The sequence below is a fragment of the Gavia stellata genome, chromosome 7, assembly GCF_030936135.1.
Source record: "Gavia stellata isolate bGavSte3 chromosome 7, bGavSte3.hap2, whole genome shotgun sequence".
Taxonomy (NCBI): domain Eukaryota; kingdom Metazoa; phylum Chordata; class Aves; order Gaviiformes; family Gaviidae; genus Gavia; species Gavia stellata.
Window position 1 is genome coordinate 29,541,698 of NC_082600.1, and position 25,161 is coordinate 29,566,858.

The window sequence follows — 25,161 nt, forward strand, 5'->3', positions numbered from 1 at the left end:
CGGCGCCCCCCGGCGGCAGCGCGGCCTGATGGAGCTGGAGGCGGCGCGGCGCGCGGTGCTGGCCGCCGTGCGGGGCACGTGCGCTACCGACCTGCCCCGCCTGCTGCACTGGATGCGCAACACCAGTAAGCGCGGCCCGGCCCGGCCCGGGCGCTGCGCTGCGGGTGCCGTTGCCGCCGGCCGGCAGCTGGCGGAGCCCCGCGGGCAGGCCCGATCGCGGGCGGAGGCCCGGTGGGCGTAGCGGGCCTGAGCCGTGCCCCGCGGGGGGGGAGCTGCTGCCGGCGCTGCGGCCTGGCTGCCCCGTGCCGTTACGGTGCTGGCACCGAGGGGGCGTCCCCCCCCGGTGTCGGGCCTGCGGCCGAGGGGGGTGGTGCGGCAGCCGCGGGGGAGGGAGCGGCGCCCCTCCGCCGCGGGGCCGTGCGCGAGCCGAGCGCGTGCCCGCCGAACGGTCGCCGGGCTGAGGGGAGCCGTGGCCGGGCCGGGGCGTTCCGCTCGCCGGGCAGGCGTTCGGCTCTGCCGGCGGCACAAGGCTGACAGGGCCCGCCTAGGCCAGTACCGGCCGGCAGCCCCTCGGCCGAGGCCGTCCGTTACGGAGCCGCCTGGCGCTCTGCGACCCGGCGCGGCCAGGTCCGGGCGAGGGGGCTGCCCGGGAGCGGGGTCGCCGCCGCAGGCAGCTGGCGGCACAGCCGGCGCGGGTTGCAGTGCTCGGGAAGGCAGGGGAGGCCTGAAGCCGTGGTGCGGGCAGCCCGTCGGATGCCGCCTGCCCGCTGCGACTCTAAGCAGGGGTTGCTGTGCCTGAAGCTGGCCGTTGGCACCGGCGCGTGTTTCTCAGCTGCCGCAGTCAGCAGGCTGTCACGTCTGTCTGAACTGGAGTTGACGGCACGCTTAGGGTTTGCGAGTATCGTGGCAGAGGTGCAGGCTCGTGGTTGTTCTGCCGGCTGTGCTGCAGAGGCAGGCGCTCCCGCCAGAAGAGCAGGACAGATAGCTGGGGTGGTAACCTCTTAAACTCTCCAGCGTGAAACGTCAGAGGTCGTACGGACGCACTCTGCCCCGGCATATCTGGAGATTTTTAAACATTAGTTCAGCTTCACACATGTTTGCAGCAAGCGTTCAGAAGCTTGAAAAGAGCGGTTTGAGCTAATTTGCAAACACTGCTTTCCCTACTTAATGTCATCTTAAGTTAACATAGCTTTCTGTTTACTTTCATCTTTGTGCCTCAGTATAATTTCATCAACATGCTGCAATCAAGCATCTTGTGACAGATGAAGAAGGGAAATGTGGGTCAGTGCACCAGCTGTTAACTTGCAACTGAACAAAAAGATTACATAGAAAACCTGAATATAGGCAGTGCACTAAAGCTGTAGGCACATAGCGCCATGCTGAATAAACTGACTACATGCTGCTTAGTCTGTGGCTATATTTGCATTTTGCCATTGCAGATAAGAATCTTGAGACCCCCCCAAGTCCTTTGATCCAGTCTCAAGGAGCCAATAAATGTGTGTCCTGTTTATTAATCATTGCCTGCTGGGACGGTAAGCCCACTCCCCAGTGGTCATGCATTGGGTGGGAAAAAATTGTCATATGATACATTAGTTCCCTAAGTCACGCCCTGTTGTGCTAGGGTTATTCTTCTTGTTCAGGTCTTCTGTTCCAGCACCTCTGCTTTAGGGTAGAAACATCTTCATAAGCAAACACATTGGGGACTGTTGCATAAAGGCCAGCTATGACACCTGGAAGTTGTCCGGCTATCCAGGTACTTAGAACTAGAACAGCAAACTCACTGTTGCCCTGTGGTTTGCAGGTCTCAGGGCCACTCAGATGGAGGGAGACAGGAAAGATCCCTCTCTGGCCAAGCAGGCCCTCTGCTGGCATTAGGGGAAAGGAGCCAGCTGGGGACACGGCGTTTACCCTCCTTGCTGGGCACGCAGCCCTCCCTCCCCAACGGGGTCTTTCCTAGAAAAGACATTGCCAGATGTTTCAGAGCATCTGCGAGTCAGCCTTCACAGTTAAAGCAGAAGTGGGACTCCCTGAGACTTGAAGGCTGAAGTTCGATGGATGTAGTTAGTGTTAATTGTAACTAAACATTTTCATTTTCTCTGTGCGTGTGTATGTACGCATATATATATGCACACATATACGTCTACGTGTGTGTGTAGAGACATACTGGTAGAGCAATCTGCTGGAAGCGATATTTCATCCCTTCCTTTTTGAGTCCTTGCCTGGCTGCAGTAGCATGTTCTGCTTGCTAAACAGTGCCTGGGTTACTGTAAATAATCTTGTCAGAAGTGTTTTTTGTCCATCCTATATTCTCTAATTTAAAAATCTCATTGAATTTCATATGCAGTCATTCATATTGCATGTTAACTTAACCTAAATCATTACAGCTCCTTCTACACTGTGTTAGTTTGTGTGGTGTGCATATATGGCTTTGTCAGTTTACTGACTGCTACAAATACAGTAAAGCACATGGGAGCTTACTAGTGAAACTTGAAAATGCTAAACTGTCTCAGTTAGGAAACACATACTTACTATTTTCTCCACTTTGATTCTATGATTGTACTTTACCTCTACCATAGAATTTTTAGCTGATGGCATAGATTATGTAGACTTGCAAAAATCCTTTCTCAGTGAATAACTTTTAAAATTTTTCTTTTTGTGCTACAGCTTCCAAAAATTCTCATAGATAGTTTCTGTGAAAGACAAGTATGCTATGGTTCCTAGCCTTTGTTAGATTATGATCTCTCAAATATTTTTTTCTGAATTTTAATGATCTAGATCCGTGCCTAGGTCTTTCAGTGACAGGAAATACATATTATTGCATCATATTTACTCTTCCTAATTAAGGTACAAGCTAAAGTGTAGATCAGGTTCCAGATTTTGAACTACTTTGTGCTTGGAACATCCGAGCTATCTGTGTCCTTCTATTTTTATATTGTTTGCATCAATGCTGATTGCTGCTGCTTCACTATGTACATCATCTTAAAACTAACATAATTAGTTTTGTAGTTGCCATTCAATGGCTTTTTAGCTCATATGCTGCAGATCAGAGGGCAGAGTAGACAGGATATGTAGGGCAATCAGGATCAAGCAGCTGAAGTAATGAATATAATTTCACCTCTGTAGTGTCCTCGACAGGCCATCTTCAGAATCTTTATTGTTTTAGGATTCTTATAGTCATTACCCATAATATTTTATTGTCTTTGTTTACAGGCTTGTGTTCTGATAATAATTGATACTAATTTTCTCTCTCTCTTTTTTCAGAAAACAATGATCGTTTTTAATGTCCTGGCTGGTTGCTATTAATTTATTTTCTGAGAAATGAAGTTACACTTAGGGCATCTGCATCTTTGGCATTTTCTTAGTTTGTGATTGTATTTTGCCAAGTGCTGATGCAATATAAAGCTGTAGGTAACCATATGTGTTCCCAGATGTGTCATTTGGGACATGTGTGACTTGGGCTAATTTTATTTCCCAGATTGCCACATTTGTGGAGAAATCCAGAGCCTATAGAATTTGGTCTCATGCTACTGCTTGTAGAAGTTATCAGTTTCTGAATCTGTTGATTATGATGTTTTAAGTAAAAGTATTAATGTTTGCCCCATTTTTGTGCTATCTTGAGGTGCTGCAGTCTCCCCCTCTAACATCCATATATGTGTACATGTAGGTAGGTACGTGGTAGAGGAGGGGAAATTAGAAAGCTTTGTGCCTATCTGTAAGAACTTTTTGTTGTTATCCAATTAAGATATGTTTCATTGCCTCTTTGGGCCATTAACCTGTTCATGTTCTTCCACTCTGCTTTTTCTGAATGGCTGTGTCCTTCTGGTTTATCTCCAGTTTTCTTCACCGTGAGTGAGAACAGGACTGGAGTAAAAGAGACCTCTCTCTCTCTTACTGGTTTTATTTTCCTGCAGCATTGAACAGTAAGTAAGCAGAGGCATTTGGCTAGCAGGTCACATTCCTTTACCCTTCTTGCAGTTTCCCCCGAGTTGCAAATATTTTGGGTGATATCCCCAACACAACACTCTTGGTGACATTTCTCCTTGTATTGTTTCTCTGAGCTGCTTCTGTGGCTGCATACTGACAGTAACTTTTACTGTGGGTTTTTTTCCCCTCAGAATTGTGCTTGAGTAATTATACTGCCCATTGTAACACCTAGACAGTGCTGTAATAATTAATACTGGTTGGAAAGAGGATAGTGAGGAGTTGGTACCTAGGTTTCTATTGCTGTACCCTGAATAAGCTAGGGATTTCGGGGTTCTCTCTATGCAGAGAGAAAGCAGTTTTATGGGAGATGCTAGAAAGTTACCAGATCTCTGTACCACACAGAAATAGAAGCCTAGTCTTTGGCAATACAGATGTAAGAAAGAAATAAACCTCTGATGAACAAAAGAAAAAAACTTGTAGGGATGGGGGGATAATACTCTGAATGAAAAAATTGTAAGCAAACAAGGATAGGATAAACAGAAACAAAAATGGCATCCTCACAGACAAGTTGTTTTCCTGTGGTGTGTGGGTTCCCCCCCCCACCTCCTACTGCCATCCTATTCCTGTTTCTGTCAAGATGTTGAGCTTGTAGTTTTACTTCCAGCTGAGGAGGACTGGGCATGATTCCAGTGTTAGCTATAGTCAGGCTTTTTTCCTCCCTCACACTCTCTCTCAAGTAAAGTGTACATGCAGCCTTAGAGTAAAGCCCTGCATATAGTGGTTGCCCTTTAGGATTAGTTTTGTCACAAAGACGGCCTTATTTATTAATTTAACTTTGTTGGTGTTATCTGACTCGCATGCTGTATGCATGGAATGTTATTGAGAAACTTTTCCGTGGAAGAGCCAAATTACTTTATAGTAAAGCAAGTTATCTTATCTAAAGAAAAGACTCTTGCATATGCGAACTGAGAGAACATTGAAGAGGTTCTCACCCTTAATGATTTCTGACTAATCTTCCTTAGTAATTACGGGAATGTAAGTATATGCAAGATGCTGTTCATTTTCTTCTTTGTGCAAATACAGCATAGAAGAACCAGTCATGTTGTGGTTTTTTTTTTCCTTTTTGGTATTGCAAATTTTAGAAATTCCAAATCTTTACGTATGATGGAAGAAGACATTACTGTTTTAAGGCAGCTGCTTAGCAACACTGCTTTGCTGTTTCGCAATCAGCCAGCTCTTCCCACACACTGCAGTGAAATGTACGTCATTTCACGGTGACTTGCATTCCAGCTTTTCTTTTGAGTTAGTCTTAGATCTCAAAGAAAATGAAATAATAAGAGTTGGAAAGAATAACAGGAACCTTTGGTGTCTTAACTGAACTTTTTTATAATAGGATGATTAATGCTTTAATATCCTTCTGCAATAACCATGTTCCACAAGTTCTGGCTAAGAAAACTTGGGTGAAGCCCAAGAACTAATTTAAACCACTTGGGGAAACCCCCTTGAAGATCCCCCCTCAGCTGGGTCCCAGCATTTGATGTATAGCTTCTCTATATATGTGTGCATGCTCATATTCTCTCTCACTGCTCCACTGCCCAAACTCTTAAGAATTTTCAGTAGCAGGAGAGGTTGCATTTGGTAAGAATGGGTGCTGGAGAGGATAAGCAGTGAAAGCAGAATTGATCAAGCTGTCTGTATACATGAACAGAGATACAGGAATCAGAGGAAGTAAATACAGGAATCCTAATTTCAAGTTTGAGATTGAAGTAACCAAACCACTCTACTTACTGGCAGCTACTGAACACTTTTGCTGTACTTTGAACTTTAATGCAGATTACAAAAACCTATCTCTCAGTTCATGTCAGTGAAGCACAGATAAGGTGATGAAAAGACCCTTTATGGTTTTTCATGTACTGTCATGGAGTCTAAGATAGATTAAAAAAATATTTTTTTCAGCAGGGCTAAAACTGACTGTTCTAATACTAGCTTTTACATTTTTTTTCAGTCATGTAACAGTAAAATAAAGCAATCTTACAAACTTCTGTTCCTTTCATTAGAAGCACTTAAATATAAAGCTAAGATTTCAAAGTGGTGTACTGGTCTGAATTGCTGATTGTTCGTACAGTGATGTATTACTCAAAACAATCATTGAATAATAAACCGTTGCAAATCCTCTAAGTTAAGGATAAACAACATATAATTAAGTATGAATTAATTGTTTTCTTGTGGATTCACTTGTACTGGGAGCAAACTGGAGATTGGCATAGGATTTAGTCTTGTGACTTGAAAGTTGAGGGCAGTCAGTGCTGTAAGTTCAGGCTTTTAACAGGCAGGGAGGGAGGGGCATCTGACAACTTAACTGGACCATGGTGGACGTGCTGTTTTAGAACAGTTCTGCGTATGGAGAAGAAACTTCTTGTCATACTTTTAGGAACAGATCAAGTTTGTCCAGCTTTTTCTATTATGAACTTTATGATCTAGGCATTATTGTGCTCCCAGACCTGCTAGGTAAAATTATCATATGATGATTTTCACAAGACAAGAATAGGAAATAGTATAAGAACAAACTTGACTCTTTTACAGAAAATGGTCTTTAATGTTTCCTTTCAGTACTATTGTCACTGCAGGTGGAACTGAAGTGGAATGAGTCTCTTTAAAAGGATGAAAGCATGGGTTTCTGCAATGTGGCAAGTATAGCATGTCATTCTTGTGTGTGTGTGAAAAAGCAATTTAATACAAGGCTTCATATCCAAATTGGTAGAAGTGATTTATCCAAGTAAAACATCCTTTCAGAAGAGATCAAAATAGCATTGCAGAGCCACATTAACTGGAATGTATTTCTTTGTTAAAATTACGCCATACCAAAAATCTTTTCCACTACTCTGTTGTTTGGTAAACTAAAATGGGATGTTACCTGTAATTTGATGAATCACCAACTTTGGGAATTGGCATTAATTTCCTTTGTTGTGACAAATGATACTGCTGCGAGAGAGGTCTCAAGAATAGCAAGTACTTCTAAGCTGTTAGTCACTGAAACTTAATAATGGTGGGGAAAACTAGTGATTGTAAAATAGGTATGTAACTTACCTTGTTTAAAATTTAACTTTGAAGCTTCTTTCAATTTATGAATGTAAAAGACTTAAAGAACTAACAAAATAAGCTCTGGTTATGTTCCTATTGGAAAAAGCTGATTGCTTTCTACCAATAGCTAAGTATGCATAGGGATAGAAATAGTATTGAGAGTTCCTGAAAAAGTTGGTATAGTGAGGTCACAGATTGATTCTCAAATTGTTTAGCCGAAAAAGGAGATAGTAAGGTTTTAGAAATGTGGGGTTTCCTCCTTGACCTGTTTGTTCAGTGTCAATAAACACACTGAATTATTAAATTAACCTCGTATTAAGTAACATGGTTGTTAATACTTGCTTTTTACTTCTGTGAGTCTGAATATGTATCTAGAAGACCATAAGGTGCTTGCTGTTATGGTTGCCTTTGCTAAATCCTCTTCTTTCCATGTGACATGTAATCTTCTGTTGTCCTTTGGAAATCATACATTGCTTCTCTTCATTCATGTATTTCGTAGCGCCAGGATGTTTAGGTGTTGGTATAGCGGTACTCTCTATCCGGTGTGAGGTTTTGTGATGTTTTCTTAGCTTGTGTTATATTTTGCTGTAGAAAGGCCCAGCAGTGCCAGGGTGTTAATTAGGCTTTTTGCAATGTGTTGATTAAATTTTATAAATGCATGTTGAGTAGATCCAGTGGAACCGGTTTTTGAAGTAAAATACAAACACTATGCACTCAGACTTCCTCCATAAACAAATGATTGTGATTCATCTTGCAGTATTTCATGAACTGTACGGTTCTTTCCTGGTTAGTTGTCTGTTCAATGAATACAGGGTTTGGCTTGCACACTCTCCATTTCATATATATAATAGGCACTGAAATGATATAAAAAATAGTTTTCTATTTTTGTTTCTTCTTTGAAGATCCCTTGTAAGGTGATACTGAGATTCTCAAGAGCGAACAATTTGTTAAACACAAGGGTGGGGTGGATAAAACTGTACCTGCAGAGAGAGAAATGCCTATTTTCGTATTTGGCACCTGTGTTCTGTACTTGATGGCAATCTATAAATATTTACATACTGCAAAAGTAAATGTAGCTGTTGCTGTTTCTTGCTTTGACAGGAACAAGGCGACTCTTGCGTCTGAGTTTAGTCACAGGCTATACACGCAAGCGCAGAGCGTTGCATGTGCAGCTTCTGCTGAAGCTGCCATTTTGTCATCTCGGAAGGAGTGTGTTCAAACCTCTTTCTCTTTTTTTGTTCTTGCATGCTTATGCTTTACAGTAGTAAGTGATATTTGGGAAGGAGCATTTCCATTTGTCATTTATTTTTCAGTATTAGTGTTTCAACAGTTTTTCATTTGAGCTGCATATGTGTTGTAAGATTTTCCTTAGGACCTGCTTCATACAGAGCATCCACAAGAACTCTTGTGTGTCATACGTTGTTTCGTAAGAAGAGCTTGGAGGGCCCCATGTAAGATGGTCAGTGTTGTGACAAGTATTGTACAAATGGAAGTCAAGGCAGGGAAGGGGTATTCTGGATTTGAGGAAGGTGGGTGTCCTACCTATCTCCCACTGAAAGTATCCATTTCTCTGCTGTAGAACTGGGACACTGAATAGCCTAGAGAGCTAGTGTTGGCCAGCAAAGGTCACCCAGGCAATGAGGGAGCAGATCCTATTGACGCACCAGCTCTGGGAGAAAGGGAGCTGAAGTTCTGCATTTGCCGTGTGATGTGTCTGGCCTGGTGGTCTATGAGCACTTCCTGCATTTCATTAAATGCTATGTATGAATTTGATACTCTTAACAGGCAGTGTAACAGCTGGATGAGCTCTCTTGCATAGTAATAGTATTGTTTTAAAGCATGTGCCAGATGTAGGGGCTTATTGCCCACAGGCACTGGTCTGTACAGCTGCTAATATCAGCTTTCTACTCTCGTTCTGTCTGTAGCATGATTTTTCTCCTGCTTACGTCCTCAGATGTTACCCACCTCAGCAAACTCTGGCTCCTTTGCACTCTGAGGGCCTGTTGTGGTGCCAACGGTCCCAGTTAAGCAACAGTTAAATCTGTCCACCTTCCCTTCCCATAATCTCTGGGTTTACTTCTGTGCTGCGTCACACCCATAGAAATCTTCCCTGAGCTGATCAGAAAAATCACTCACTGCTTCTGGGATGTTCTTAACAAATCTGCAAGTTGTTGGATGGACCGTGAGGTTAACAGGAGATGAGTGCTCCTCAGAGGTTTCAAATTAAAATGCTGACAAGCTGGAGCTGCTGCATTGCACCTGTTGTGGTGTTTGTGCTGCTGCTGTTGCAGCTGCCACCTCTATCCCTCCTGTGTTTGTCAGTGCAAAGTCTGTAGCTCTTTAGGAGCTGAGGTTCTGGAGAACTTAACTGTGAGCTCTTTGGAACAGCAGATTGTCTTCCTGTCGTATAACAACTACCAATGGTATTGTGCCCATCAGGGCCTTGGAGTGTTGCTGCCATACATTTAATGAATAATAAACTAAATATATGTTAAGGGAATCCAAATGATTTCAAGTTTCTGCTGCTTACTATGGGGGATCCAGGATTATCTGTTGGAGTCAGTTTTGGGATGTGTTGAAAGAACCATTTACATTGACACTCTGAGAAGAGACTGTCTTGCACTAATGAATGACGGTTTCTTTAATCATACAGTGCTTAAGCAAAAAGCATTTCAGAAGCATTTCATACTTAAAAATTTAGCTGGTCTCTGTTTTTTATACTAGCCTTAAAATTTCTCGCTGTTTTTAGCGTTGCCTGTGTTCCACAGGATAGATTAGGTATATTAGCATAGAGAAACTTGTAGCGTGTTTTATAGATTTATTTTGAACCTGCTTGCCATCAAGTTTGTCTATACTGATGTTCCCACCTGGGACAGCAATGGTAACAAACATTAACTTTTTTTGAAGACCTCTAAAAGCTGTCAGATCTTCTTTTGGTGAGTGATATACATATACGTAAAAACCATACTCCCTGCCCAACATGGTAGCAGTCTAAATACAACAAGAAACAAACCAGAAGGGGTGGGGAAGAGAGGACAAACATGTCTATTTTTAGACAAGAATCAATAGATGGGTTTGGTGTATTTTTCAGGATTAGGTTTGGGGTTTCTTTTTGGTGTGTGTTTTTTGTTTCTTTTACAGGTATGTAGTTTTGACCTGAGATGTGCCTTTGTTTAGAACCAGTTCAGTGCCCTCGGAGCAGTGACATGTCCAGACAAAAAGGAATTTCATCTAGTCCTTCTTTTGAGGAGAATGTAACAGAAAAGGAACAGAGTACAGGCGTACACCAGATCTCATGCTGAATGTCAGTTAGGAATATCATGCTCTGGGAGGAGGGCTAACATGAAACTGGGGTGTGTAAGCGGGATGTTGGCTGCAAGATGTGAAAAGTCTGGTTAGTGCAAATAAACCTTTAGCTGGAAAAATGTGTCTAGTTCTCAATACTGCAGGTCATAAAGGATGAGAAAGTCCAGGAGATCCAGAGGGGAGTGGTGAAAATGATTAGACTCCTAGAAAGAATGCAGGAAAGGGCTGGATAAGTTGATCTTGTTTCTTCTGGAAAAGACGACTGGTAGGACACATAATAAGTCTTCAAAGAAGAAAAAAGTTGCTATATACAGGAGAAACAAACTTCTTTATTTCCATTGTAAGTGGGACAGAGAGTACTGAGTTTAAACTGTGGCAAAGGAAATCTAGGTAAGTTATTAGGAAAAGTACTCCTTTCTAATAGTAGGTGTAATCGAGCACTGTAATAGATTGCTACGGGAGGTTGTGGAGTCTCCAGCATTAACAATCTTTTTTAAAAGAATAGTCTTGAGAAATCATGACACATTATTGATTCAGCCGTGGAAGAAGAAAGGATTGGTGACTTCCCAAAGTTCCCTCTGGATCTTTTTTTCTAGATGTCTTTAAAAAAAAAAAAAAAGGTGTTAAAGTAATGCAGGGACGCAGGGATATCCTGGAAAAATAGCAAGAATTTATAGTGTGGCTTTGCAAAAATGTACTGTTTTACATCCATTCCTATTTCTTTCACATTTGAAGTATTTTGATAGTTTAAGTAATGTAAAGTGTATTGTGAGTTGAACTGTTGAACTGTGCATTATCCCTGATTTTTTTGTAACCACTTTATTAGAAAGATGGTATATATAAAAAGAAACTTGTATTAAAAAAAAAGCGCCTGCACTCAGGCAACTATGAGTTTTGTAATTTCTCCAATAGTTCAAAAACATCTTTGATGTTTTTATATCTTAAGCTGAAACAGTATCACTTTGGTGGCAGCCCAGACCATCATATGGGAGTTATAAGTTTATAAATATGAAAATAATTTGAGATTTCAAAAAAGCGCTACGTTTATTTTAAGTGGCAAAGTTATTACAATCCAAATCTGTCATTGGCTGGAAAAGCTAACAAAGGCTGAAAAATGCATTTCAAATAAAAACCTTATCCATCTGGTATTGTTTATGTCTTGCAACTGTATTGTACTGGTCATCACTTAGTCCACATGATCTACATATGATTGTTCAGGGGAGGTTTTTTTGTGTCTTGATTTATAGATGACTTTGATGAGCTTGTGGTGAGTAACAATGATGTTGTGCTCAAAAATATCGCTGAAGATTTGCGGAATCGCTTACCCATCGAGGCAATGTTTAATTCGGAACATCAAGCTATTCAGAAAGTAAGCTAATTTTTATGGTCTCCTTTTGCTGAACCACATCATTTATTTGGGGACGATGCTGATTTCAGTTTTAGTAGTAGTACATAATAGAGAATGAGCACTGGATTGAGGTATAGGTAATCTCAGTTTGGTTCTCAGGTATGTTGCTGCATGGTGGTGTGACCCCAAGAAAGTTGCTTCATAGTTCTTAATACTTTGATCATAAGTTATTTGGCATGGCTTTCATTTTGTGTGGTATGGCACCTGTCACAGTGATTCTTTAATGCTAGCTCCATAATAGACTCTAACAGCCCCCTTAAAGAAAACAGAAATACAGGGCTAGTGTTTTGCTGTTGCCATAATGTAGGCAGCCCAGAAATGATTTCCAGCTCTTTTCAGATTCTGATGGCTCAGAAAGAGGTGGGCTGTGAGTCTTGTGGGAGGGGAGAGCACCTTTTCTACTTGAGCTGTCAGTATAGGTGGAAAGTTAACGCATTTCCCAGAAAAGTCGTGTGTGGCTCTTAAACGGAAAAAGTGGATTGGTCACATGCAGCAAGCCTGGGAGAGGGAGGAAAGAGGAGTAGGAGGATGAAGATTATACCCCTTGAAATGATGAGAAGGCAAGCATTCCAACTGGTATGCTTTTGATTGAAAATGACACCCATGTTAATCAGGGGTGTTTCTAGATTGAGGCGTAAGGCATGAAGATGAAAATATTCAGTTGAAGTTGAGAAGCAAAATTGCCCTTTCTCCTAAATTTAAGTTACATTCTTCTCATTAAAGTGGAAGAGAAAAAGCTTCCTTTACCCTGTACCTCCTCTATAGCCAAGCAGGCACTAAGGAGACAAAATTCACAGCAGGTCTCTTACTCAGCTATCGAAACCCACTTGCTTTCCTTTGTTGACTTCCACTTACTGGTTATTTCAGTGGAATTTGATGATCCAGTTTACATGCAGGATTTTTATGGTTTAATTTTGATTTGTAATTTTTGAGTAGGGAGAAACTTGGATCTCAGGAATTTTGGGATAGGCAGGATGGTGGGACAATTAACTGTGTAACAGGGTAAGTGAAATTGAGAGACTCGGTTCTGCCTTTCTTAAGTTTTGTTCCTCTTCTCAGATACACCAGCATCCACTGCCCATGATTCATGTTGATGCATTCCTTTATGATGATGATTTTGTTGATTCATTGTGTGAGGAGGGGAAAATGAGTAGGAGCTACTGCACAGAGTGTGGCTCATACAAGACTGCATCTTTAGGTAAGTGCTCTTTTGGGAACACGAGAAACAAATTCAGTTTAACTAAACTGGTTTGTGCAGTGACTCAGCTGGACAACATAGCATCCAGCTGATGGAGGACTTTGTCCAGACTGGTGCAGTACCAGGCCAGAATTATTTCCCATAACCAATGGAAGGAGGCTCCTACACACGTAAGTTGAATTAATTTACAGTGTATCAGTGACACTAGTTGCCCACAAAAACTGGGCAGGGAAGAGGCAGGCCTGTGTACCACTGAAAAGCAAGATGCAAGAGGAAGACAATACTGTAGGAGTCTGTGCAGTAGCCTCAGTGTCCTCTCACACGCTGAAAAGCAGTAGAAAGCACCATCTGTCTTAAAGATTGTGTGTGGTGTGGTACAGATCAGTCCTGTCGCCAGTATAGCACAGGCATTGAAGGAGGAATGGTTTGTATGGAGAATATTCCATTCCTTACAACCTTGGAGTTGAAATTCAAGCTATTAATATGTCTGCCCATAAAACGGTTTGCATGAATTGTGTTGAGCATTAGGTACCATGTTTCTTTTTTCGCTTAAACAACTCCAAGTTACTTTTTTTCATATTCTTTAATATATGTCACTGTGCAGAAAAAGGTGATTCAGTTTCATGAAGGATTTCAAAATTCTCTGTTTAAGGGAAGGAATCCCCAGACTCGGGACAGACTACTGTCCAGGCTACCTCCTATCTGCAAACCCTTGTTTTCCAGGGTCCCCAACACTAGTTCAGGCAGGAAACCATACAGGTTTTCAGTGATGATAACTCTTCAGATTAATATTTCATTGGTTAATAACACAGTAGTTAGTACTGCCCACCCAATACCTTTGTTCTGTTCTTATTTCCCAGAATTTATTTCGCATTCCTTTTCCCTCATGGAACTGAAGTTTCTTTATCAACATGTACTGCCTGACCTGACAGGAAAGGTAGTGGTTGACGTTGGCTCCAGGCTTGGTGCAGTGCTATTTGCGGTAACTTCCAGCACAGGAATTCATGTTATATTACTGTGACAAACATTTTCCCTCTTCTCTGACTGCCTACTCTCATTACTCCATCTTGGATGGGTCATTCTGAGAGGCACCTCTGATCTGACTCTCTGAACAGTATAAGGTGCTGTTTGCTAGCGATTTCAGTTCTTGTTCTGTTCCTCACAAGAGGGACTACAAATGATCTTGCCTATGGAGAGGAAAAGTCTGTTGTCCAACGGAGTAGCATATTGCTGTCACACATGCTGCTCTTTTGCTAGTTCCTGCTCTGTCTCTCCTTTGTAAGTAAGTTTGTCCTCTATGTCTTGACCATGTCTATTTATAGATTAGTTATGTGAAATTCCTTTATGAAGCTGACAAACTGTTGAATTATACAAAGGAAGACTTTGATATGAATTTGTCTCCAAAAACATATTGTCCTGCTCTGCGTTTTAAAATACACATAAAATACTTCATCGAGAAACTTGAGTGCAATTTTGATTGCTTTTGGCATGACTGGTGCAACATATGGCTAACAGCAATGCAAAACACACATTACAACTTTCTTACAAAAGTCAATGGCTGTTTAGGGCTCAATCTTGGAAACGCTTGAGCATGTAATTTTACTCATCTGAATAATCTAATTTTGGGACTACTCAAATGAGGAAAGTTACTCCCATTTGTAAATATTTGCAGCATTGGGTCCTTAAATGGTAACGCTTTTGCTAGCCTAAATTTGTTTTAAAGTATTTAAATGCTTGTATTGTTACAGTAGAAGATAGTCTCAAGATAAAGCAGGGGGAACGTTTTAAAAAAAGAATTCTCCTTTTTAATCATGTTCTTGGCTTGTATTGGAGGAGGTGTGACTTTACCTTCACAGGTCGCTTTTCTACTCTCTGAGTTGAATAGTTTCAGAAAAATTTAATAATTAGATTGTAGTACATCGATATCTCAGATAATTTGTATCTTTAGCATTGTTTGTTTGCCTTTGCCATTGTTGGCAAAGTGTAATTATGATGTTCAGTGGAGACAATGGCACTTAAAGCAGTATCTTCATTAGGGCCCTGTAGGCTCACGTACTTGTACTTTTTTTTCCCCTAAGATCTCCAACAACTTTCCAAAATCTCTGTCCGAAACTGAACCATTATTTTGGACTTACTATTAAGGGAGAATTTGTCTTTTTTCATATGTACCTGTATGAAGCACCTGAAAATGGCAGTAATACAATACTTAGAGGTGCTGACAAAGACTCTGTACCAAAATATCCCATTATATTACTGGTACATTTTCTTCCATTTTCCTTCATTTTGACTATGTGTATATCTCTTTGTTGTTTTTTTTTTTCCTCTTGCTATTTTCTTCTTCCATTCTCCCAAGAAACAAAAATGTGCAGAGCCTTTTCCTTTCACACTATTTCTCTAACTTGGTTTTTACTGCTTTTTTCCTTCTTAGACTGTTTTCCATCTATTTTGCAGTTGAAGTGAAGTTAGAGCTTTCCTTTTCTTTTTATTATTTGTCATTTTGGATCTCTTACTAAAATTCATGAGACGTAAGTGGGAATTGCCAAATCAGGGGCTTAGCTCTGAAAAACATGTCACAACGACTGAAAGACATTTCTCAACTTGCTGTTTTAAAATGCTTTCTTAATCTTAACCTGTGTTTTGTTTTTTCCATTTTAATTGAAATTTTTGAACTTTTTTAAAGGCATCACAGTTTCTAAATTTCCTTTTCCTAATGTAGGGTTATCTTTATAGCTCAGCATCCCAACTGTATGGAGTAGAAATGAATGCAGACTTTTGCCAATTGCAAGAAATGATGATTACAAAATACCAGTTCATTGACAGAATAAAGGTAACTAAACATACGGTTTAGTGTGTATATTTTTAACCACTGTGTACTAGGTATCCTGTTTATGTGAGTGGCTGGTAAATCAGCATTCTGAGAAGATGTTTCTGCCTTTGTTTTGGTCCTAAACAAAGGCTTTGCATTAGGAAAAAAAAATCTCGTAGCAGGGAGGAAGAGGGAAATTATCAAAATATGGTAACATGTGAATCTCTTAGCCTTTTTCCTGAATTGACTTAACCTACTGGCTCACGCACGACAGCTATATCTTAGCTGTTTCTCCCAGTGAAATCAGTGACCTTATTGCCACTAACTTCTGTGAAACTGAGTGTATAAAGAGTTTCTGTCATGAATAACAAAACTAAATGTCTGTGTTTCATTAGCGTTAGCAGAAAGATGTTTGTAGGATTTGCAAATTTGCATCTAAAACCACCTAAAGGACTTATGGCTATTGATACTTCCTGTCTTGGAACGTCACTGCATATTTACCTTCCACAAACAAAATGGGTTTCAAACAATGTGCTGTCATTATAGGAACCATCTCCCTACTCCCATTATGGAAATAACTACTACTATTTTAATGAGAAAAAATACTTTTTTTTTTTTTTTTTTCCTTTCTGGGAAATACCAGTTATTTTGTTACCAGCAGAAGTTGGTGAGTAGAGTATGCTGGGTAGAATACTGACTTTAATCCTGTGTTGTATGTGTATGCTGTTGAATGGAGTCACACAAACTCCTGGGTATAGTAATTTCTTGGGAATTATTAAAGTAACCAATTTTAAACTGGAAAGAAATAATAAACATAAAATATTTAACGCAGGGTAAGCAGTATCATTGGGTTGCCCAATTCAATCCCAGTTGCTGCCAGTTTATGTGTAACTTTTAGGTTTTGCACATGTTTTGTGTTCATAACACCTTATTGTGATGAGACTGAAAGTGCAGTTAGGAACTCTGTCAAGTTAATTCAGTGGAGCTGGAAATCTATATGCATGCTTTTCAGCCTTGTATATTCTTTATTATAAGCCTTTTTGTTTTTCCTTCACATCTTGTAATTCTGCTGAAGCATTCATTTCAGAGCATAAAGATAAGAAAATAATATGTTTTCAGAGCAGTGCCTGAGGACTTAGCTATTTGAGTCTCATTAGATGCTAATTGAGTCATGTGACTTCTGTTATCACACTGCTTTCAACATTTCCATCTTAGATTTTTATTTCAGCCCCAAATGAATCCTCTATAGAGATACATACCATCTTGAAAAATAGTCAGAATCCAGTTGCTGATAATAATTTATGACACAAATTTTAAAACTTTTTAAGAGACCCTTTTTAAATAAGAATTGTTTTTTCAGGATATTCTGAATTTTTATTAGAGTATGTTCCCAAAGGACAGCAGGATGGAATGATGTCTTTAGTGGCTAAATCTCAGTGAGCCTTGTGTTTCTTTGGTCACCATTTGGTTTGTTAAAGTACATAGGAAGTTGCTTAGCATCTTTGGCCATTTGAGCAAACACTTAGATGCTGGGAGGAAAGTAAACAGTTCAGCAGATCTTAGGAAACTTGAGACCTCAATTCAGAAATTGCCTGTAATCATGAAAGGCTTGGTGTGTATGCCATTGGGCAACAGGGCTGTTTTAAAATCAGTTGCTGCCCCTTCTGGCCTGCCAGCACACAGCCAAGCTGGTTAGAGAACTGGTCCAGCTGAAAAAGAACCCAGCAAAAAAGGGGTGTTTTGGCTGGAGCAATATCTGGGTCTCACTCATGGTGCAGCCACACATGCTTATGTGGTCCCACATTCCCAAATAGGAATGAGGATGTGTTTGGGGAGGATGGGGTGCTTAGGTCACTTCAGTCAGCACGGTCACCTACTCTGTAAATGCAGACTAATTTTAAGTTGAGGTTTAAGTGTTATTCAAGTCAAGGAAACATCAACACATGTTCCAAGTTTCCCAGTAGTTTAAGCATCTTTCTGAATTGAGGCTTAAAATATTAGGACTGCCATTAGTAGGGCATTAAGAAAGTTTAGTGCTAATCATGACTTCTTGTGCTGCCAGAAGTCCACTGGTGGAACAGTCCACTAGTCGCTTGTGTTTGGTTTAAAGGACTGCTGCTCAGGTTTTTTGTACAGAAATTCTGTGGTTTTGTTATTTTTGCCCCTTGAAAACAAGAGAGTAAAATAAAATGTCTCCTTAGCCTCAGAAATAGTGATCCAAATCCCACTTACAGTCTAGGTAAATCTGGGTTCTTATACATGAGTTCCAGCAGATCTAGCTGAGGCACGTTTTGCCCCTAGCTGTCTGTCCTGCCCCACTGCAGGAGGCTGTTGCCTGTGTAACAGGGCAGTAGTCAAGCTGGTATCCATAATGTCTCTACCACCCCTGTTTATGGTCTTTCATTTTAATCTACAGTTAGCAGTGGCTTTATGCAGAGGAGATGAGTTGACAAGCAAGACCTACTGTATTTTAGGACAGCTGATGGTGGCCTGACTGGTCTGTCTTCTTTCTCTGATGCCTGAATGCTTGAACTGCTTAATCAGCTCCCGTACTGCTACAGTTTACAGTGCACTGTTTTAAGATAAATTATCACCAATCTTAATTGTCCTAAAAAGCTCTAACTTTCATGAACTAGTGGATAAATAGTTCAGATGTCCACACATTAGCGGTGAAAGTAGAAATTTGACCAGTCATTCTGACAACTGAACTGTCCCTATTTCTCAATGAGATAGAGGATTCAAACACTAACCTGCCGGTTCTGGGTAAGGTACAAGAACACAGTTGCTTCCTTTCCACTCACTGCGGGCAGTGGTGGACAACTTGGCCTGTGTTTAAGGAGATAAAGCTGTTTGTTAGGAGCACTTGCAGAGAACCCATGGAATATAGCTCTCAAAGATTAAATGCTGTGATGCCTAATTTTTTATGAATGGTAGAGTTTTGTTTCTGTTATTACTGATATTGAAATATTTGGCTATAATTGCAATTGCTATAAAATGCATTCTGATAGCATGAACTGGAGTCATAAACTGTGACAGCTCATCATCTGTTCCGCACTTGAACCCGTACAAGTTGCAGAGGTGATAGTATCTGTTTCCTCTGTCAATCAGAACAGCACGCTTTGCATGTTCGTTATGAGGAGGAATACATAATTTGCCCTCCCAACAAGTATTTATACATTGTTAAGTGGGCAAGATATTTTTCAACAGACAAGTGTTTTTAATCTTCTATACAAGCATTCAGTTTTCCTGTCAGAATTAAGACAGGAATTCCTTTTTACATCTGTCCAATATTGGAAGGATTTGGCAAAATGTGAAACGTTGAATCCATCAGGTTAGTATATTCCCAGCACAACCTAGTAATAGGTCACACAGGGAGGAAAAGAAGTTGTTCAGATTTTCTGTCCCTTTTTAACATATAGGGATGCACTTTCAAAAAAATAAGTGTAATGCAAGTAATATTCAGATTGGCTTTCTCTCCCTTATCCCTTCAAAAGATGTTCCAATTTATGTTTCTCCTCAGATTTAGGATGTGATGTATTTCTCCATGTTTAAGAAGACATTAAACACATCTTGTCAGAGTGTTAATGAGCTTCCATATTCTTCTATCACTATAATCTCACCTGTTTGAAAATCACATGATGTGCTAATAACCTTTTTGGTAGGTGAAGGTAGATGAAATCAAACCAGCTCCTATGCTGACTAGAGAGGCAGTTGTTGAGTAAGGTAAAGCATTTGCTGTCCTCCACTGCCACTGAGCATCCTGCCTTTCCAGCATTCCCAGTCCCAATATATTTAGTGAGAATTCAGGTGTCAAACCTGGGTCTGTAGTGTCTTTTCTAGCTATAATCCTTTAGTAACCCACTGAGCCTGTGAGATGCCTTCTAATATCCTCAAAAAAGCTTTAGCTAGCTTAGCTCCTTTCCTGAAATCAATGAGCATTTGTGATAAAATACAGGTAAGTGAAATGTAACAGCCATCACATACATTATCTCCTTTTTTATGGCACACGTGTTCTATACCAAAAGTCAGATGTTTGTTTCACTTAACATAATGCATCAGGTATTTTAATTAGAGGAGATAAATCTGATATTTTTTTTCCCATTTTTTAAAGCTTATTCTGGTTATTTATTTTAGTTTTATCTACTATGAAGCCAGTGAAATACCCGTTTTTGTGACTGGTTCAAAATGGTGGTAGTAGGTGCTGTATTATTTTAACAGGCTTCATGGCTACTTGAAGGCTGTATTTGTCTCTTAAATTAATTTATGCCTTGTGAAATTTTTCTCCTTCAGGTGGTTCACGCAGACATTTGTACTCAGGCTTCACTTCTTCAGAAGGCTGATGTTGTTGTAATGAATAATGTCTTTGAATATTTTCTTGACAGACAGGAACAGGCCAGGTAAGCTATGTGTCCAAACAAGTAATCTGTTTCTTTGGCAATGTGTGTGTAACCTTGTGAGTTATGGAAAAGCTTAAGGTTGTGCTTTTTGAAGTCACATACATAAATTACATAAGGAAATTGTTTTAAACTGCCTACACTTAATTGTTATACTTAACTGCTAGGGTGTTATGGCAGTTGTCTGTTGTTAAACCCACTAAACACTGCTGCTTTGTTTACCCAAACCTTGCCCTGAATTCTTGCACTGATCTGTTAAAATAGTATCTTGCTGTTAAAGGATCTGAAATTACTACATCAGCATAAAGCTTAATCTTCAGAAAGAAGACAGGTCACTGACTTGTGGATGTCAGAGCTTTAATACAGATGTACTGCAAAACATGGTTATTAATGATATTTCTAATAGATCTTCATAAGGATGTGATACCAAACAAACACATGGCTAAGGTTCTTCTCTTTCAGGTACAGGACTCTCACAGATGAGCTTTTGCTAATCCAGCAGTATCAGTTTAAAGCGTAAATAACTATACCGTCCAAAGTTACTGTACCCTTAGAATGGGCAGTCAAAAAGAAAGGGTGCCTGTGTCTCCACCATCGCAGTCAACAGTCTGACGTTCACTAGCAGTTTCAGCTAAGGCTTGTCCTACTGCCCTTGCTACCAAGTGGTAATGTCAACCAGAGAGGCACAGAGTGGATGGGTGAAGGGTAGTTGGTGTTTCAAATTGCCAGGAGATTTGTTACCAGGCACATGACTGAGAATTCATCTGATTCTTCAGGAACTCAGGGGTAGTGGTTTAATGTTGCATTAGCACCATGAAGACAAATGACATTTGAAGAATGCTGGAAATTAAATTCTTTTTAGTCTGAACTGCTGTGCTGTGAGAAATGATCTGACTTGCAAAATCAGAAAAAAGGAATGCTGGGGGCTATATTTAAATAGTTCTATTGCTAATGTCTTAAGAGAAGTATTTTGTTCCGGCTGCAAAGTATGTATGTAAAGAGCAGCTTGTTGTTAAGCTTACTAAAACAGTGCGCTCAGAGGCTGGATTTTCTTCAAAACAAAAAATTTAAAGGGACCAAATGTCAATATTTAATCCTAGTCCAAAGTGAAAGTGTTGACAGTACAAAATTACATGCATGTATGTATCAGAGTTAAAAAGTTACTAAAACTAACATTGTAAGACCATATATTCCTTCTGTTTTTAATACAAAGCTTGATTTTGTTCATACAGAGATACTTGCTTAGACATTAATACTGACTGATAAGCATGTATAGCAAGTCTTTCAGCTTAGTCTACCTCTGGCCACTAAATTGCAAAAGTATAGATTAATTTTATATCAAATGTGGGGTTTTCCCTAAAAATTGGTGACCTACTTTGAAATATGTTTCAGAGCTTGGGAGTTTATTGCTTGTAATGTAAGGAAAAGAGGGTCCTTATTAGTGACAGTTCCAAGCCTTAAAGAATCGCTCTCAAAGCTCCAGGTAAGTTCCCTCAGCCGGTTTTAGCCAACACATTTTGTCACTTTCTATGAAAGTGGCAGTTCTGTAGTTGACAGTAGCTGCTTGCCAGTATTGCTGTGAGGAAGGATATGTAATTTTGTGTATAGATTAAAACACGTAGGACTCTGGATTCTATTTCCGGGTTGACCACCAACAGATCTTCCTGTACTTTGATTGTGCCCACCTGTAGAATGGAAATCCCAGCCTGTATCAATAGGCTGCATGAATCATTGTATTATCATGTATATTATTAACAATACCTTAGCTGTGAGGTTAAAAAACCCTACAAAACGTTAGCAAAGCCATATTATCCCCACTTCCATCACACTTCTTCCAGATATGGGGATAGAACCTCAGAAGTACAGATGTATTTATAAACTTCTAGAGGCAAAACCTTGAAATGTTTTCTCTGTTTAGCTCTACATTTGCACATTGCCTTGAAATACGACAAACTGTTTTGTTAAGGCAATGGGAGAAAGGGACGTATTAAAGGACCATCCCTGAGGATACTCTATCTTCTGACCTGCTGTCAGCATAGAAAATGACTCATAATATCCCAGTATGAGCTGTTAGAAGTACAGATTAGGGAGAGATGTGGCCTCTCAACTAACCAAGTGATTACCATCAGGCGTCTTGGATCAGTGACATAGCTTTAAATTGCTGTTGGAAACAAACACGACGACACTGCAGCTTTTAAACATGTTGAATGTCCTGTGCTGCTGCTGCTGCTTCCTGAGTAGTAACCACTTCCAATGGACCAACCTCTGCTCTGTGTCCATTCTGCCATAGGTCATCAATAGATTACAGTTGTTTATGTGTATGATGCCTAGACAAATTATGTGGGCTGGCTTTAGTTAGGAAACAAAAAGCTGATCATACATGACAAGGTTATTTATAAAGTGGCTTGCTTGCCACAGTAGTCTGCTTTAGAGAAATTGAATCACTTACTGCCTGTATGCTGATGGGTGAAATAGATCCTCAGCCCCAGGAGCAGCAGTGGTGTCATTTGACCTTTTCTTGGAGCAGGCAGTAGTTACACAGCAGCTGAGAAGCCCTTTGTAGCCTTAATACAATACTCCCTGGGTGTAAACAAGAAAGTACCTGTGATTCTTCCATGGTACAGTTAGCTGCTTCCTCAACACTTCTTTCAGAATGTTGCCCTCTAATCAGGATGCTTGAGGCTTATACAAATGCATACAGAGAAGCAGTTTTAACATGCTAGCAAAATATCTAGGCTATGAACTGAGATAATTTTTAAAAGTTATCTTTATTCTCTCCTATTTAAGTTAAATGGCATTTCCAGAAATGAATTTATCATTGCTGCATAATTTGGAATGACTAATCTCTCTTATTATGTCTTGCCTTCTTACTGTTGTACTGACCTTGAAACTCTGGCTATGTCTCTCAACATTGTGTTAATTTAAGGATCTGTTTTCATTGTTTCAGACAGATATACAGCTCAGCCAATGGGTCGAAGAGATGCAGCTTAACTATGATGTGTATATGGAAAAGGATGTTGACAGAGAAGCACTTGAACAAATACATTTATACAAGATTCTCTAGTACCTGGAAAAATTTACTAATATCCTTGCAATATCACATATTTTGGATCTAAAATGAATTTGGATTTGTTTGTGTGAATAAATGGGGTCAAAATGGTTATTGTGATTAATCTGAGTCATATCTGTGATTTTTAATGAAAAAGAGACTTTTAAAACAGGTTTTCTTATGGAGGCATTCTGGCTTAACAGAGTATATTGACTTTGAACTAGGAGATATGGTTTAATTTTTGCAGAAATATTAGAAAGAGTAGCTACATACTAATGCTAAAAGAATTTTTGTTCACTAGCATTGTGCACTGCTAATGTTTGCTAAATATATCAAACCTAAGAATAGCGAATCATTATTAATGTGAATGATAAGAATGCATTTAGCATAATGTTACTTAAAAGCTGCAGTACATTAAGAGTTTGCTGTTTTGTTTTGGTATAGACCATTTATTATTATCAGTAATCATATTTATTATTAACAATATTAACTTTCATGTTCCTCCTATGGAATTTGTAGGTTTTCTTTCCAGGGTCTGCTTGATAACCAGAGCATCTACTGGCATCAGTTATGAGAAGCAAGTCGTTCCATTTAGTTAGTTGTCCTTAAGGTGGCTATTAATGTAAAATACCAAAAGACACTGAGGAGCCACTGAGAATTAATACAGCAAGTCCAGGACGACAGAACTGTGTTCCACTTCCTGCACTTCTGCTGGGGATGGTAGGAAGTGTAATAAGGGGTTAAGAAGCTGAAAATTCTGAACAGGTGTCACGGCTTAGTGGAGGCTTGGTGGTGGCGTAAAACATTGGAAATTCGTAACAGAGCCTCCTCAGAGAGAAAAGATCCACATACGCCCACCGCATTTATATTTAGATTTTACGTTCTAAGGATGTGAAGCTTTTCGTCAGCTGAAGAATGTTTCGGTTTTTAGCAAACACTAACAATCCAAATGCAAAAATCTAACTTCAGGTGTTTTGGACTAAATGTGTCGTGAATTTAGAAGCATTGATAGTGTCTAAAAGTTTGCTACACAACTTATATCTAGTGCAAATGGGAAAACTTTAAATTGGATTTCAGTCTTCAGATGATTTACAGGTCAGTGAACTTGGTAATATATGCTGTAAGGAAAAAGGAGCAGTGGCCATTAGGCACTCACTAACATATTAAGTAAACAGTACTGTAGAAAGGATAGTGAGTTTTAAGAAATCTTATTTTTCATGGTCTGTTTGGAGTGGAGGAGGATGTTTTAATTTGAGTGATACTGAACCGCTGCCCAAATACTGTGTTGAATCTATTCTTCATGCATTTAAAAATGAATGAAGATGGAAAGCTTTTCTTAAAATGTTTTTTTTAATTGAAGTACAATAACTGAACTGTTGATTACTTAGTTGTCAATGACACAAATCCCTAGAAAGGGAACCTAGGAGAGTCTAAGCAACAGGGTAGGGGTAAGGCAAGGCTAATAGATTTAACAAGGAAAGAATAAAAAAATGAGAAAAGAAATGCAAGTGCAATTCAGAATAAGGAAATGAGCACTATAGTAATCAGTTCAGTACTGTGGAAGCTGTGACTGAATTTGGAGTATATAAATAGACTGCTATAAAAGGAAAACTGACTGGGTCTTAAAAAGCTGCTTCATAACCCTACTATCATGTGAGAAGAAAACACCATGTTGGAATGTTGCTTACTTCTTCCAGAGGTCCTGCAAGATCTCCCAAATCAATTGTCAGGACTTTTGGCTCATGATACTGGGTATAATATGTGCCCTGCACCTTGTTTTGGTAATACAGGAACTATAGCTTTCATTGCAGTTGTTTCCCTTCTTCATGCTGAGTCTTCAAATCCTTTTTTTGGTGTTGATCTCAGATTAAAAAAAATTCAATAGACTGGAGCAGATCACCAGCATATTTAATGACATCTGTATCCTCTGACTCTGGAAATAGCATGCACGCATCTGGAGCTCATATGCAACAGAGGGTGCAACAGAGAAGCTCC

At 39.9% G+C, this 25,161-nt stretch overlaps 1 protein-coding gene across 1 annotated transcript; it reads left to right on the plus strand.

Annotated features, from left to right (window-relative positions):
• The first annotated feature begins 93 nt into the window (after nt 1–93).
• LOC104251525 (uncharacterized) lies at nt 94–23,245 on the plus strand. Its single transcript, XM_059819891.1, has 8 exons — nt 94–125; nt 11,559–11,680; nt 12,779–12,917; nt 13,778–13,899; nt 15,634–15,744; nt 20,014–20,120; nt 21,510–21,604; nt 23,069–23,245. Exons 1-8 carry the CDS (start codon nt 113–115, stop codon nt 23,179–23,181), a joined length of 822 nt encoding a protein of 273 aa, XP_059675874.1. The 5' UTR covers nt 94–112; the 3' UTR covers nt 23,182–23,245.
• The last annotated feature ends 1,916 nt before the right edge of the window (nt 23,246–25,161 follow it).

Bases quoted from the DNA above. Each gene is read 5' to 3' on its own strand.
- LOC104251525 (XM_059819891.1), top strand. The intron at 11,681-12,778 runs GTAAGCTAATTT...TCCTCTTCTCAG, and splicing joins AACATCAAGCTATTCAGAAA to ATACACCAGCATCCACTGCC. The intron at 13,900-15,633 runs GTAACTTCCAGC...TTCCTAATGTAG, and splicing joins TTGGTGCAGTGCTATTTGCG to GGTTATCTTTATAGCTCAGC.